The sequence below is a fragment of the Pleurodeles waltl genome, chromosome 4_2 (genome assembly GCF_031143425.1).
Source record: "Pleurodeles waltl isolate 20211129_DDA chromosome 4_2, aPleWal1.hap1.20221129, whole genome shotgun sequence".
Classification (NCBI taxonomy): domain Eukaryota; kingdom Metazoa; phylum Chordata; class Amphibia; order Caudata; family Salamandridae; genus Pleurodeles; species Pleurodeles waltl.
Window position 1 is genome coordinate 391,032,638 of NC_090443.1, and position 17,069 is coordinate 391,049,706.

General features: G+C 44.5%; 1 protein-coding gene across 1 annotated transcript in view; it reads left to right on the plus strand.

The window, feature by feature from the left end:
- Positions 1 to 3,692: 3,692 nt before the first annotated feature.
- PRDX6 (peroxiredoxin 6) overlaps positions 3,693 to 17,069 on the plus strand; it is a 101,328-nt gene continuing 87,951 nt past the window's right edge. The window contains exon 1 of the mRNA XM_069231540.1: positions 3,693 to 3,906. Coding sequence (XP_069087641.1) covers positions 3,815 to 3,906 — 92 coding nt within the window. The 5' untranslated portion in view covers positions 3,693 to 3,814. The remainder of the gene's footprint in view (positions 3,907 to 17,069) is intronic.

The window sequence follows — 17,069 nt, forward strand, 5'->3', positions numbered from 1 at the left end:
CTACTCTGTCCCATTTCTGATTACTTTGTGACCAAGGAAAGGACAGATCCACAAAGTACTAGAAGAGCTGCTGTGAGAGTAGGGCTGATGTCTGTATGACAGCCAATCTCCCAGAGGTGAGGAAACATCACCTAAAGTCTGCAACTTGCTGCAGAAGCTATGGATCTTCCTAGAGCCTATTAGCCTGCCTGCCTGCCTGCCTGCTCAGACAGGGTGGAAGAGTGTCTGATCTTTCAGTAGGAGACATTGTTTAGAAGGAGAAGCCCAGCTGTGCTCCTGGGGAAGGGAACACCAAGAAGAAGCTAAATATCCAGTGAAGTGTCATTGGGACTCACCTGTGTTGTGCTGCGAGAAGTTATCCAGTCTTGTTGATTTCAGTTTTAATGGTATACTGCATGAAAAAGCAGAATTGCATAACACTGTGCCAACTGGCACATCTACAGACAGAGGATTGGTGCTGCCACTGCCTGCATGTCGAGCAACCATGATGGACCAGTTGCAGCTAAAACAGGAAGTATGTCCCTGCGTGGAGGCCACCCTTGCGAGGGATGCCTGGTCAGAGTCTGCAGCTGACAAAAACTTCCATCTCAGAGGCCCCATCTCCCAAAGGGCAGCCTTCATCAGGCCTACCTGAAAACTTGATGCCTAAAGAGGTTGGTGAGAGAGTGCGAGAGAAGCACGACATGAGCCATGACGGATGCCACCGAAGATGCTGACCAATGTACGCTGATGTGCACACCAGCCAAAGTCTGCAAGCCTGAGTTCTTCAGCAAGCCGGTATTAATGAGGCACAGCATCCAGAGATTATGAGGATATAAACACGAGCAAAGCCAAATTGCAATAAGGATTTATCCTTACTGCTAAGATTTTTTTGGGCTAAAGAACAAGATGAACTGATACATCAGTTGTCCAGGTGCAACCACTTAGTGAAGCTTGCACCTAAACCTAGTTCTTTCTAAACTCATCTTATGGGAGGAGATTGTTGTATGCTGGGGGGGTTAGGCTGCTGGTGAGGGGGATTGCATTACCATCACAACTCCACCATCATTACAAATCACACTATTACCACCATCTCGCCCAACCACACTTACCACCAGTCACCATTACTGCCACCCCCATTACCAATGCCTAGCCACCATTACCACCATCACCCCCACCAACACAGTCACCATTACCACCACCTCCAGTACTCTCACCATTACCACCATTACCACCACAACCACCTCTATCACCACTACCACCATTTCCAACATCACTATCACCATCAACACTACTAAGACAAACCTCACACTGTCACCATCATATCAATACCACTACCACTGTAAACTATTAGCATCATTACCACCTTCACCACTACTAGCATTATGACATCCAACCATGGTACTAGCATTGTCACCACTGCTACCAGGACCACCACATCACCACTACTAATGCCATTATCGTTAAAGCCACTATCAAAACTAACATTCACTATTACTAACACTACCACCACTAAATCATTGTTGTGCATTTGTGTGTAGAAGTATCTTGTGAGTGACAGTGTAGTGTGTTTGTTTGTAAGAGGAAGGGTGATATTGGCATCTACGTAGAAACATTTTATGTTTTTTTAGTCATAAAGAAGACCAGACCAACTTGATTTTTCAAGTGACAGTGCACCACTTTTACTTAATTAATATTCCAGACTGGACATTTTTCTGTATTAGAAATGAGTGCAGCCCATTCAGCTCAAAGTTCAACTTTTGTGTTGTACCAAGATCGTTGCACTGACATCCAGTGTGCATGTGTACAATGTGTCTGCATAGCATATACATGATAGTGAGACAGTGTGCAATGTGGATATGTTTGATTCCAATAAGAGTTTTTCTAAAATGTAAAAGCTGCTCTGTAGGAAAGGTGCTAGACCAGAGAATGGGTATTGCAATTGAGGCAAAAAGCAGAGGGAGGGAGCAGAAGAAGTGTGTATATTGTGCCAGGCTCTCACAATAGTGAAAACAAATAAACAAAATATTTTAAAAGCAAAAAATGTGAATAACAAAAGGAAATTACATATTAGCTCACTGACTCTGGCACTGATGAGAGTTTTTTAATGGATGTGCACAATGTGCACCAACAAAATGCAGTCACTCAAAATCAAGAGAGCCAATGGCTGAAGTAGGCTGAGCCATTGCCCGAAGCTGTATGGTCTGGTGGACAGAAGCAAAATGTGAATGACAATTTAAGACACCAATGGAAAAACACTGCTGACAAAAGTCCCTTTAGATATGTATATTATGAGTGATTCTTTTGGAGAAAACAATAGTCTGGTGACACAGCTAAAGCAGTCTGAAAAGCTAGACCTCCAAAAGGACAAGGTTGGTGTGCCCATTCAGGTCACAGAACCATTTCTGATTATTGGCTCCTTCCGTACTGTTCTCATCCATCCGGCTCGTCAGGTAACAATATTGTTGCAGCTTATACTCTAGTCAGTGTCTTCATTGTACTCTCCTGAGAAAGTCAGTCTTACACACACTAACAATGTTGCAGTCGCAAGAACACCATCTTCTAGCAAGCAGTTCTCATGAGAAAGACTTTTAGCTAGGAGCACATTAGGTAAGCACAGTGGAATATCACAATTTAATTCTCTAAGCAGACATTTTACTAAACGACTAAGAAATACAGCTTGACATGAGGCCGTGCAATTAGGCCAAGACCGCCGCTAAGTTAAGGCCTACAATTACTAAAGCTAATACATAATGCATAACCATTAATATGAAATATTACTAGATTAATCAAGCAAAAGCTCAACATTTCATATTAATAAGTACATTTCATGAACATTGGCAGCCACTCACGTGGTCACACTTTCAAATGCGTGCATTATTTTTCTCTAAGTTATTACATTTTCTATGCAAATTCAACACTCAGGATGCATAAATATTCATTAGTGATTTAATTAAAACTTCTGCGTTAGAACCTGTGTGTTGACGTGTAAAAATAGCTAGATATAGTGCTCAGCATGAGTAGCATTATATATAAATTAGCATGAGTAGAATCTCATCCAAGGCAAAAGACATCGCTCTTCTTTCTTTGCTGAACAGTATACCCTTTCAAGGCGCCTAATTTAATCATGCTCGATGCATACTTTACATACATGCCAACATTTAGCAAAGCAAGGAGCTCGATGTTTTGAAAAACCCTTTAAATTTTAAATAGATTAGGTTTTATGTGGCGCTGATTGTATATGTAAATGTGCGTACATAAAACCAATTAACAATGTATAAGGTATGTATTAAAATTCTAACGATTTAGCCATCAGCTAAGTATGCATTCGGATTATGTGATGTATGCACTAGGGTGGAAAGTTAAAGCCTGCATAAAACGTCTCACACAGTTTTCTTCTTTGTAATGAACCATACTTTGAATCCACCTCAGTGGCAGAACAAACGCTCCTGAGAGCACAAGCTTCAGTATATATATATATATATATATATATTTTTTTTTAAACATTTAGACCGCCGCTTATACATATTGTTCTTTTAATTGAAATATGCCATTCGTTCTGCTGCCATGAGGTAATTCAAGCAGTTACTTCCTTTCCTAATGGCGTACAATACCAGTACTTACTAAGTTAGCGCTCTAGCTATTTATTAGAGCGCCGGTGAACCCCACCTCTTCGATGACGCACGACAAATATAACGTGTCCCTTTCACCCCGCCCTCTTATATGAATTATAAGGAAGCACGCACGACCAAGCAAGCCTTCTGTCACTGTACTAGAGAGCCCAACAGCTGAAGGAGCCCTCTCACGGCCTGTCATCCCAGCCTCTTCCGCCACAATGCCTGGTATCCTCCTCGGTGAAGTGTTCCCCAACTTCGAGGCGGACACCACCATCGGCAAGATCAAATTTCATACGTTTCTCGGAGAGTCGTAAGTAGGGAGAAATGTGGTAAACTACTTTTTACAGGTGTGGGAGGAACTCGTGCAGCCTATAAGAAGGCTCAAGTTTTTTGCGTGATTTGCTTCCGGGTACTGCAGTTAGATTGGATGCTTTTTCATCGTGACTTGCCAGTTGTTTCTGGCGCTCATTGAACTCGCAACTGTGAGAGGATGGTTTTGGGCTAATCACAGAGACCTGAAGTCATTTATGATTAGAGCTGGGTGAGCCCAAGAATTAATAGTACGAACCGAGCCAGGGGGCTGTTTGGCTTTAAGATCCCAAGTACGAGCCGAAAAAATAAAAAATAAGCACGTATGCCATGAAGATGTAACTCCCAGTCCCGCAAAAGCTGAATAATGAGCAGGCCAGGCTGATCATAAGTTAATTAACGCAGCCTTCTCCCTTAGACATTGGGCTGTGGGGTTCGTGATGCTATTCTAAAAGGCACTGCCTTGCTTCTTGTGGCGGCTGTTTTTAAAGCGTTTTAGCACAATGCTACTCTTCACAGCCCGTAAAAAACAAAATTGTGTTACAACTTTAAAAGTTAGTCGTTTGATCTCGTTGAGTGCTCCCCCTGTTAGAGGAAGGTCAATTCGAAACAAACCAGACTAGTGTCCGTCTTTTTGACAATACATTCTCTTTCATTTAAACACCTACATGCATGCATTCTGTGCAGTCTACCTTGTGTTTTTATAGTTGAGACTTGGGTGTTACATTAATAATCTAACATTTATTCTGTCAGATTTCAGTAGTGTCTCTTTCTCTGATGTGGTGTCAAATGTTGTGTGATGTCACTTCCTGGGATGCCAACCGTATGGAAACTCCGTCACCGCCTAAGAGTTTTGAAAGCTGAGGGTTCTGTAAATTCTTAAAGAAATCCTTACAACTACGCATCAATAATAACCATAGCTTCCAGTATTAAAAATTGTATTGTAATTGGTAAAGCATTCAAGCTTCTCGATGGCCCATATTAGTTTGTCTGAAAGTTTATGTATGTTAAAAAAAAAAAAAAAAAAAAAAAAGTTAAATCAGAGGTACCATTCAGACAGTGTTATGAGATTGGTACTGAAATCAACAAGACTAAGTGGCAAAATGAGATTGCTCTTCAGAACAGATGGAGCGGGTAACTCACTGTTCTTCACTTTAACTGGGGCAGTAAATTACAGTGTATTCTTTACAGTTCTGTGTTGACTGTAGCCCCTTCATAGTTTGACAACTGTAGTCAATATATCAAGTCCTTATAAGTACAAATAAACTTTAATAGGTGCTTGTAAGGAAACTGGCTTTTTGCATGTTCCCCTAAATCTGTACCCAATTTTGACTACTAGCTGCTGTTAATTTAACTTTGAGTATTCTGAGGCCTACTAACCAGACCTCAGTGCCAGTGTTCTGACCCATTACAAAATAGGTGTTGAATCAACTGTACCAAATTGGTAAGGACTGATATACTTATAAGTACCTGTATGTGGTACCCAGGGCATGAAAGGCAGAGGGTCCACTCATGGCATGCTGCACTATTTGTGCCACCCTGTGTGAGATAAGGTACAAAATGTCTCCTAGCTTGCAGACTGGAAGGGCAGTGTTTTTTACTGCTAGTTCGACTTTGGCAAACTAAGTGCAAAGCTACTGCTTCCCTTAGCAGTAAATGTGAGTCTCCCTAAGGAAGGCATATAGAACCCTATGGCAAAGAGCTGTATGTTTTTAAGTAGGATATATATTTTTGATATGTCTTGACAGCACCATTCCAGAATTGTCGTTTAGGTGAAGAAATGTGAGTTGCCCCATTGGCTCACACATGGTTACTGGCTGGCACCCCAGCCTGGCTAGCTTTGAATGGTTCCACCCAACTGATTTCTGTAAGGTATCAAATTAATTGTGGTGTTGAACCAAACCTGATGTCCAGGTAGAATTTAATGTCAAAATGAAACTTCAACAACTTCTAGAAAGTTGCCACTCTGTGCCCCAGCTAGTCCAGTAGCCTCACAAAGGTTTTGGCACACAGACGACTTTGTCAGCCTGGGGAGACCTGGGAATGACTTTCAAGCTCATGAACAAAGGCAGTTGGTGCAGAGTGAGGTGCGACCTCCCCCAGGATGGCCACTCAGGGTGCTAACCGAAAAGGCAAGTGTGAGAAAGTAGCCTCTTTCTAGCCTTGTTACCCCCACTTTGGGCCTGTTTGTGAGTGTATGTCAGGGTGTTTTCACTGTCTCACTGGTATCCTGCTAGCCAGGGCCAGTGCTCATAGTGAAAACCCTATGTTTTCAGTGTGTTTGTTATGTGTCACTGGGACCCTGCTAGTCAGGACCCCAGTGCTCATAAGTTTGTGACCTATAGGTATGTGTTCCCTGTGTGGTGCCTAACTGTCTCACTGAGGCTCTGCTAACCAGAACCTCAGTGGTTATGCTCTCTCATTTCTTTCCAAATTGTCACTAACAGGCTAGTGACCAATTTTACCAATTTACATTGGCTTACTGGAACACCCTTATAATTCCCTAGTATATGGTACTGAGGTACCCAGGGTATTGGGGTTCCAGGAGATCCCTATGGGCTGCAGCAATTCTTTTGCCACCCATAGGGAGCTCTGACAATTCTTACACAGGCCTGCCACTGCAGCCTGAGTGAAATAACGTCCACGTTATTTCACAGCCATTTTACACTGCACTTAAGTAACTTATAAGTCACCTATATGTCTAACCTTTACCTGGTAAAGGTTAGGTGCAAAGTTACTTAGTGTGAGGGCACCCTGGCACTAGCCAAGGTGCCCCCACATTGTTCAGAGCCAATTCCCTGAACTTTGTGAGTGCGGGGACACCATTACACGCGTGCACTACATATAGGTCACTACCTATATGTAGCTTCACAATGGTAACTCCGAATATGGCCATGTAACATGTCTAAGATCATGGAATTGCCCCCTCTATGCCATCCTGGCATTGTTGGCACAATTCCATGATCCCAGTGGTCTGTAGCACAGACCCTGGTACTGCCAAACTGCCCTTCCTGGGGTTTCACTGCAGCTGCTGCTGCTGCCAACCCCTCAGACAGGCATCTGCCCTCCTGGGGTCCAGCCAGGCCTGGCCCAGGATGGCAGAACAAAGAACTTCCTCTGAGAGAGGGTGTGACACCCTCTCCCTTTGGAAAATGGTGTGAAGGCAGGGGAGGAGTAGCCTCCCCCAGCCTCTGGAAATGCTTTCTTGGGCACAGATGTGCCCAATTCTGCATAAGCCAGTCTACACCGGTTCAGGGGACCCCTTAGCCCTACTCTGGCGCGAAACTGGACAAAGGAAAGGGGAGTGACCACTCCCCTGACCTGCACCTCCCCTGGGAGGTGTCCAGAGCTCCTCCAGTGTGCTCCAGACCTCTGCCATCTTGGAAACAGAGGTGCTGCTGGCACACTGGACTGCTCTGAGTGGCCAGTGCCACCAGGTGACGTCAGAGACTCCTTGTGATAGGCTCCTTCAGGTGTTGCTAGCCTATCCTCTCTCCTAGGTAGCCAAACCCTCTTTTCTGGCTATTTAGGGTCTCTGTCTCTGGGGAAACTTTAGATAACGAATGCATGAGCTCAGCCGAGTTCCTCTGCATCTCTCTCTTCACCTTCTGATAAGGAATCGACTGCTGACCGCGCTGGAAGCCTGCAAACCTGCAACATAGTAGCAAAGACGACTACTGCAACTCTGTAACGCTGATCCTGCCGCCTTCTCGACTGTTTTCCTGCTTGTGCATGCTGTGGGGGTAGTCTGCCTCCTCTCTGCACCAGAAGCTCCGAAGAAATCTCCCGTGGGTCGACGGAATCTTCCCCCTGCAACCGCAGGCACCAAAAAGCTGCATTACCGGTCCCTTGGGTCTCCTCTCAGCACGACGAGCGAGGTCCCTCGAATCCAGCGACTCTGTCCAAGTGACCCCCACAGTCCAGTGACTCTTCAGTCCAAGTTTGGTGGAGGTAAGTCCTTGCCTCACCTCGCTGGGCTGCATTGCTGGGAACCGCGACTTTTGCAGCTACTCCGGCCCCTGTGCAGTTCCGGCGGAAATCCTTTGTGCACAGCCAAGCCTGGGTCCACGGCACTCTAACCTGCATTGCACGACTTTCTAAGTTGGTCTCCGGCGACGTGGGACTCCTTTGTGCAACTTCGGCGAGCACCGTTTCACGCATCCTCGTAGTGCCTGTTTCTGGCACTTCTCCGGGTGCTACCTGCTTCAGAGAGGGCTCCTTGTCTTGCTCGACGTCCCCTCTCTCTGCTGGTCCAATTTGCGACCTCCTGGTCCCTCCTGGGCCTCAGCAGCGTCCAAAAACGCTAACCGCACGATTTGCAGCTAGCAAGGCTTGTTGGCGTTCTTTCGGCGGGAAAACACTTCTGCACGACTCTCCACGGCGAGAGGGATCCGTCCACCAAAGGGGAAGTCTCTAGCCCTTTTCGTTCCTGCAGAAACCTCAGCTTCTTCTGTCCAGTAGAAGCTTCTTTGCACCCGCAGCTGGCATTTCCTGGGCATTTGCCCATCTCCGACTTGCTTGTGACTTTTGGACTTGGTCCCCTTGTTCCACAGGTACCCTAGATTGGAAATCCACAGTTGTTGCATTGTTGGGTTGTCTTTCCTGCATTATTCCTCTAACACGACTTCTTTGTCCTTAGGGGAACTTTAGTGCACTTTGCACTCACTTTTCAGGGTCTTGGGGAGGGTTATTTTTCTAACTCTCACTATTTTCTAATAGTCCCAGCGACCCTCTACAAGGTCACATAGGTTTGGGGTCCATTCGTGGTTCGCATTCCACTTTTGGAGTATATGGTTTGTGTTGCCCCTATCCCTATGTTTCCCCATTGCATCCTATTGTAACTATACATTGTTTGCACTGTTTTCTAAGACTATACTGCATATTTTTGCTATTGTGTATATATATCTTGTGTATATTTCCTATCCTCTCACTGAGGGTACACTCTAAGATACTTTGGCATATTGTCATAAAAATAAAGTACCTTTATTTTTAGTATAACTGTGTATTGTGTTTTCTTATGATATTGTGCATATGACACTAAGTGGTACTGTAGTAGCTTCACACGTCTCCTAGTTCAGCCTAAGCTGCTCTGCTAAGCTACCATTATCTATCAGCCTAAGCTGCTAGACACCCTATACACTAATAAGGGATAACTGGGCCTGGTGCAAGGTGCAAGTACCCCTTGGTACTCACTACAAGCCAGTCCAGCCTCCTACAGCAAGCTTCAAAGAGGAAGCCGGCTTTGTGAGGGAAGTGATAACACATCTGAGCTGGGTGCCTTTTGTTTCTGTAGACGAAGTGGAGACTGGGCCAGAGAGAACTTGTCCCCAACTTATTTTTGCTTCTGTATGTAGCACTCTGGTATCCGCACCTCTAAGGTGGGCTACCAAGCTCCTGGTGGCCGAAGAAGGGTCGTGCCATCTTGAAAGGGGCAAGAATGTTACGCTCTGGGCTAGCCAGGTTCCACACATCACAGGAAACGCATAACTAGGTAAGAGGGGACCCAGTAACCCTTTAGCTAATGACCATGTGGTCCCCTCGGGGCTCTTTCCGGACATACAAATGGCACCCTACCCCCTCAGATAATGTTGGATTTGGTGAGAGGACTGAATGACCAGCAAGCTGCCCACGGAATAGCATAAAGAGAGGCTGCACTGTCAAAAGGACTGCACCTCTGCACTTAGAGATAGTGAAGTTTGGACTGTGCCTATGGCTTCTGACTTTGGGTGTGTGAGTGGGAGGGGATTTTCAGCCCCAGATAAAAGCAGTTACTCCAAGGATTTGTCTGCTGATCTCCTGGAAACAGCTCAAAGGACACAAGCTGTAGAAGCCCAAACTGACAAATTGGTAGCAACCCCAGACGTTTTACCAGTTGCTGGGCATCAAGAAGGACAAATCTGAGACTGCCAAAAGTTGCAGCCGAGACTTTCTGACCAGGAAGTGCTATCCAAGTCTGGATTTGTTGCAGCCCAGAGAAACTAGCCCCCATCTAACTATTTTGCCCCAACCACATTGCAAGGAGACCAGTAGCCTAGCATCAGCTGGCTAGCTATTGCAACCCAGAGGACTTCAAAAGAGCCTCCCATCTCTGTGGCCAAAGTTGCTCCACTTCACCTGTGAACCGAGGATCAACCCAAAGATACCACCTGTCAACCACACCAACTGGAGCGCTGCTCTTGTCAGCTTTGAGCTTCAGTTGGCTTTCATCCAGTTAGCGGCTTTGGTCATGCAGGCAGTGAACTTGTTTCTTGTGTTGGGGGGCCTTCTCAGAGAGGGAGGGTATGAGTTGCAAGCCATCGACATAGGAGAAGATGTTGTTCTGTGTGCAGATGACGTTGACCAGAGGGATCATGCATGTGTTCAAGAGGATGGGACCGGGCAATGGATGTTGAGGCGGCAAACATACAGGTTTGGAGGCATAAGGTGCAAGTCTGAGAGCTTGTGTTCTAGCCGTTAAGAACAAGCAGATCTTTGGATGCCATCTTGTGCAGGTGCTTGAAGAGGATAGGGTGTGAGGCCATGACAGTTCTGCAGAAATGTTGAGAATGGGGGCTGCTGTATCTCATCCGTCAAGTATCATGCACATGAGTGTGGTCTCTATACTATGGTTGGGCCTGAATCCGGATTGCATGTCATTAAGGAGCTAGTGGTTTGACGTGGCCGGTAAGGTGTAGATTAATTCGTTTCTTGAAGGCCCTTGCCAAATATCTTAGGAGGGCAATGGGTCTGTAGTTGGAAAGTCTAGCTGGGTCAGAAGATCATTTCTTGAGCATGGGCATGGTGGTTGCATGTTTACAGGAGTCCAGGAATCTGGCTGAGTGAATGGAGAGATTGAGAATGAGTGTTAGTACTTCACTGATCCGTAGGAGCCCTTTGATGGTGTGGTGGGGACAAAGGCCAGATGGAGCCCCTCAAGTGATTTTGATAGTGGTGACGGCAGGCCACGAAGTCAGTTATTTTAACTGGGAAGGGAAGTTGAGTTGTGACTAGGTCTGGTTAAGGGTTGAAGTTACTGTATACAGAGGTGATTTTTGTACAGAAGAATTGAGAGCCTGTTGTAAAGATCTTGTGAGGGGATCATGTTTCTGGAGGCAGTAGGGGTGTGGTGAAATCTATGGTGAAGGCTTCTTTTCTGTGCTAGTGCTGGCATCAATTCGATCCACAAGAGTGATGCTCTTGTTGTTCCAAACTGCTTGTGGTTGCATCTTAGGGCTTATTTGAAGATGTCTTTATCTGCATTGCCTTGACTTGTTCTCCATTTGCGCTCCAGTTGCTTTTAGTGGTGGTTTGTCAGCCTGAATTAGTGGGGTACCAGCTGGCCTATGGTCAGGCTCCTACTGTTGGGTTACTCATGAGGCAAACCACGGTGACTGCATATGCAGTGATCTAGCTGGGGTTCTTGACGGCTTTCGGTAGGTTTTTGGGGTGCTAGGAGAGTGTGAAAGCCCACTCCTCTTCTGAGATCCTTTTCCAGTGGGGGGTGTTTACACAAGTGGTTGGTCTGTGATGGTGCAGAGTTGGTGTCTTAGATCTTTGTGGCAATGAAGGACTTTTGTTAAACCAAGACAGAATCCTTTATGGTAAGGGTTGTGGACTTTAATAAAGGGGTTGTGTCTGTATGGGTTGTTATGCAGTGCAAGTCAAGATAGCAGCAGTCCTTAAACTAATGATGGCTGAAGTAAATTACTAGGATTCAGGAATCCGAATGCATGCAGTGTGATGGTGACTACTCCCTTTTACTATGACCAACAAGACATGTGGAGGCTATGTCTCAGGAAGTTGCAGTTTAAGAAAGGTGAAGTTGCACATGTTCAAAAATTATCCTGAACAGTTTCTTAATGCATTTTAAGAGGATATGCATCAGTGTTTCTAGAACTCAGTGGTGGATACTAATGAATATGGATTTGTTTGTGATGGTGCAAGGGTAGTGGATCTTTTTTTTTTTTTTCTCATTATATTCATGGTCTTGCATATTGCAAGTCCACACCAATCTAGTGTGACGTAAAAGACCAGACTTATTCTGGGAAAACCACTGTTGAATGACGTTGGCTTATTGTGATTTGTCTGGGAACTTAAAGGAATTTCTCTCGAACTGCTGTGGTAGCAGGTGTGCTTTATAAGTCTAGTAGTAAAATAAGAAACAAGTTATATTATTTAGGTCACCCCCAGCAGTACAATATTTTCAGTCCTTGCACCAATGTAATTAATAGCAATTGTCAATGAGGAAATAGCACCTGATATTCTGGGCTAGGGTAATTGATAAACTTGACATGAAAAATGCATTTCGATTTCAGGAAAATGGTTAGCAAGACTTCAACTAATGTGTTACCCAATACCCCCCATCTCCCCCCCCCCCCCCCCCCCCCCCCCTTATTGTTTCCGTGGCAGTCTCCTTTGAGTGGTTGCCAAACTTTTCTCGGCCCAGAGTAGCTAGCTGACTTGACGTCACTATGAGAGTCAGTATTCAGTACTGGCTTTTCATCCAGAGCAGTGTGGATGCCCTTTAACAAAACAAGAGTTCTCATTTCCTAAATTCTTACTGCCTTTTGTAGGCAGTTAAGGTCTCATTCAGATTAATATCACCCAATGTTATGGCACTTGGCAATTTTCCTTTCAAGTTAAGGCTTAATTGCTTGGATAAGTGCAGGCCACTAGTGTCAAGGATGCCCATTGAATATGCAGCTATATACTTTTCCAGCTAACCTGCTGAAGCCCAGTGGTCAAGGCACAGTGTTAGACTACTGCATTCCGTAATGCCCCATTGTGCTTTCTGTGCCCGTTCTATTGCAAATGTCTCTATGAAAGGGAAAATGGCCCACTGGGGCCTTTCAGTTGCTCCTGATGGATTCTTTTTTGAAGTGGCTACGATCTAACGCGATGGCTTATGCATTTGCCGGTGCACTTTGCAGGCCTAATAAGCATTTAGACTGCTTTCACTCACTGAAAGTGCGACGACCTGCGAGCGGATAAACTACCTATTATTTTTGTCATACTGTGTAAAAGTGCCCAGCTTTAAAACATGGACCAGCCACTCTGCTGTTGGATGTACTGGACACTCGCCAATGCTAATCTTGGGTTTAGAAAAGGGGAAAGTTCACCTTAATAGCTGAATGCTTCTGAGATCTGCTTTTATTTTCTGACTATTCTAGACACTAAAAGCATTGTGGTATAAAGTTGAAGGCTAGCGACCTATTTCCTTCATGTTCTTGAATGGTCTGCAACGTTCTTTGTTGAACAGGTGATTAGGGTGGTCTATTTATGGTGTTCAAAATAGGTTTCAAACACAAGGTCCTGCAGAAAGACTCCGCTCCTCATTTATCTTTTACTGTGCTTCCTTGAAACAGGATTGGTATTGACACTGTTTGATAATCCCAGCTTTTGGATATGGTGCTATACAGATGCTGTTTGACTAATCAGAAAATGGGAAATTTCGTAATGAATTGACGTGTGTAATATTTCTGTTGCACCTGTTGAAATGACTATGGGTTTGAAGAGGGTGGGTGCAGTTCATTCTTCTTTGCTGGGACCTTTGTTGGCACACCTTTATCAGCTGCAGGCCAAACAGTGCATTTGAAGTATTCATGTTTGTCCCCACAGCTGTTATGCACACAAACCTTTTCAGAGATAAGCATAGGCTCACCGGATAGAAGCATGTCTTGGGCAATGAGTGCTCTGAGATAGTAAAATCCATGTACTGTTGTTTGCCATACTGTGCTTGCTGATGCGTTGCAAGGACGACGAATAACTGAGATGAAATCTTTTGCTTGTTCCTCTATGGTTGCGCACTCACTCAGTGTTGTCATGGCATTGTTTTTATTCAGACGCAAAAACAGCTAGGTGGTAAATCAAATGCTTGAATTAATCTCCACTACTGGCAATTCCTCGGGCTGCATCCCAATACATTGTTTTTCATCCACCATGCCACCTCAGCTTCGACACGGCAGTAGGCAAATCAGTTTTGACCCTGCTTCAGCAGAAACAGTCCAGTTCGAACTGCCAGGCCAGGTCCTCCCTGAACCAGAACACAAGCAACCCAGGCAGTTTTGTTATTAGGGCTCTTCAGCCATGAATCGCTTGGTTCCAGTGGCACAGTAAGTCCAGATCCACATCTGGGCATACCCGACACACTAGGGGCATTAAATGCAAAAAAAAGTGATGGATGAAATGCTTGAATGATTCCCAGCCACTGACAATTACCTGCACTGCATCATAATCCATTGTTGTTTCGCCCACCAAGCCACCTCAGTTCAGACCATGCAATATACAAATCTGTCTTGACCATGCTCCATTAGGAACATTCCAGCTCACACTGCCAAGCCAGGGACCAGTTTTGCCCCATGTGATTCCTGTACTTAGTCACTGGAATCAAGCTGTACGTGGCTGAGCCCTCATCAGGAAGAAACTGGTCCTAGGTTGCTTGTATTGCGGTTTACGGACGACCTGGCTTGGCAGTTCAGGCTGAACTGTTCCGCTGGAGCAATGTCAAGAATGATTGGCATGTGGCTGGGTCCAAACTGTTGTGACATGGTGGGTGAAAAATGATGGATCAGTATGCGGCCCCAGGCATTTGCCAGTGGCTGAGATTAATTCAAGCATTCCATCCGTCACTTTTTTGGTTACTGTTTTAGTCAACTGGTTTCTTTCCATGAATTAACTCGATTAATATACATGGTAAATTGAAAAGGCCAAGACTGAAAAGTATCTTGTGACATATTATTTTTTATTTTTTATTTTTTTTTTAGTTCTGCACTCTTTATGTTCATTACTTACCAAAAGACTTAACTGCCCAGGACTGGAGCAACCAGTACTGTGTGATGTTTTTTTAGGTCGAAGACTGCACAGCTGTTTGGTTGTGAAAAGACTTCTTGTGGACATTCTGAAAACTTCCCTGGTAATACATTCCACCCATTACGTACCATTGGCTATGTAACGCACATTTTTTTGCTTTGTTTGTTGGCTTTATTTGTCTTCGGCTGTTCAGCAGGTCTTGCTTCACTTCACAGGAGGGAGAAAGGTTGTTCATAATCGCTCCTTGTAGTCTTCCATGACTTTTCCTTTCTGTAAACAGGTCTTTATATTTTGTTCTTAATTTGTCACATTTGATGTGCGTTCAGAGACTGAGGTCAAACATCATACTCTGTCTTCCAAGGGAGCTTGGTGTTTACTTTTCTTTCTCTTACTTCAAAGAGGATTTATGTGACAATCCTGACTGGTACCGGGAAATTAAAATTTTAATCTAGCACACAACTTTTTAAGTGTCTGTAAATGAATTGTGCAAATATTTCCGAATACACCTGAATTCGGAAAAGCACTGATGCGTTTATTTATAATTATTTTTTTTTGTAATTTGTAAGTGTGGTGGAAACAAATATTTTAATATGTTTAAAACAAATTGGTATTTTTTATGACATTTCTACACATTATAGTTTGTGTGCTTTATAGTTTTATCATTAAAACTGTATGTCCAAATGTGATGGTACTTCTATTGAAAATGTGTTTCTGAAATGGCAACGCGCTACCACCCCATGCCACGACACTGCACACCACTTCCCTGTACCGCACTCTACAGTACTTCTCTAAGCCATGCCATTCTACGCTACCAGCATTTAGTCATTCTAAACAGCAGCCATGCTTGTGTCCACCATGGCTAAAAGACATTGGCAAAGTCAATAGCTCCTGGATAGGTGAGGCCTTTAGCCTTTGATAATGCTGGTTCCATAAATGGTACTCTGCTACCTTAGTCCAGTGGGTTCCATTGAAGGTAAGACAGCAATTTTCAGTATGGGTGACGTTGTAGGAAAGTACAGAATGGAAGCATTGTTCCCCCTTCCTATGAAGTAACCCAATAATTGACAATTGGCCCCTACCAAAATTGGGCTTTAGATTTCAACAGAATCTGTTTCTTATATCCCCAGCTTCTTTCACAACTGCTGTAGGCTTTACCTTTGCACTTCGGATTTTGAGTCCTAGTTTGTTCATGAAAGACTATATAGCTTGTGTGCATGATCATATCTTAAACAGTAAAATTGTGCATGCCTTCTGTGCATTTTGTGGGGAGGTTTACGTTGCTCTTCGTTATGAGTAAGAGGGGTTTTATAATAATTAGAAAGTTCAGTTGTGGGAATTTCGGCTCTCCTCACTTACTCAATTGAGCAACCACAGAAGGTTTTTGGTATGCTAGTGGTGAGTCAGCAAAAAGTTAGTCTGTAGCAAAGATCATGACTTCCTGGCAAGACATTAGTATTACTTAACTGGTTTCTTTGTGATTGTGACAGACTGCCTGCAGTTGATGCCTCTGCGCGGGACACGCCTTGTATTTGTATATCGGTCATTGGGATTTCATAGCTATGGTTCCACCTCCTTTTCTGTAAAGTGTATATATGTGTGTGTATGTGTATATGTATATGTGTATATATATATATTTATTTATTTTTGGTTCATGAATCACTTGTAAATTACGACCAAACTGCACAACCCTTCCAAAATATTAAGTCCACCTTATTCTTACACTTTCTTCCGCCTACTCCCTGCAAGTCTTCCTTTTACATATTTGTAGGGGGTTGGTGGCTACCAAGGCCTGGACATCTGGTGAACTAGCACTGTAGCAAATTCTCACACTTGTGACTCCTTAGGTGCTGGTGGCTCAGCTGTCCTCATGCCTTTATGTATTTCTCTTAGTGGTAGAGCCAATAACCTATCCCTGATGCCCCACACTTTTGGCAGGCTATGCTAGAGCTTGTGCACCGCCCCCCCAGCCCCGAGTTTCTGGCAGTTGTGCGAGCTGATATTCATATCTACTGGCAGATCGTGTCGTCTCCTGCCTCTTTTCCCACCCCACCAGCCTGCCATGCTGGAAGCTTCTGTAAGCGCGAACTGTTGCTTCTGGCTCCCCCTGCCTTTTTACTTTTCACTGTGCCCGCACCATGTAGCGGTGGAATGGGGAGGAGCAGGACAAACCAGGAGGGCTGACAGAGTATGATGTTTCCAGAGATACAGTAATTGTTGTTTTTGTGGGTTTGGGCTAAAGGACAATTATGTCTAGTTGGGCCCAGAGTGTTAAAATTCCACCAGTGCATTGTAGCACCATGGTGTAGTTTTTTCCTCTTTGAAACGTCCCTGCTCCAATGTAAGGAAACAGGATTTTTGCAGTCACCTCCCCACCCC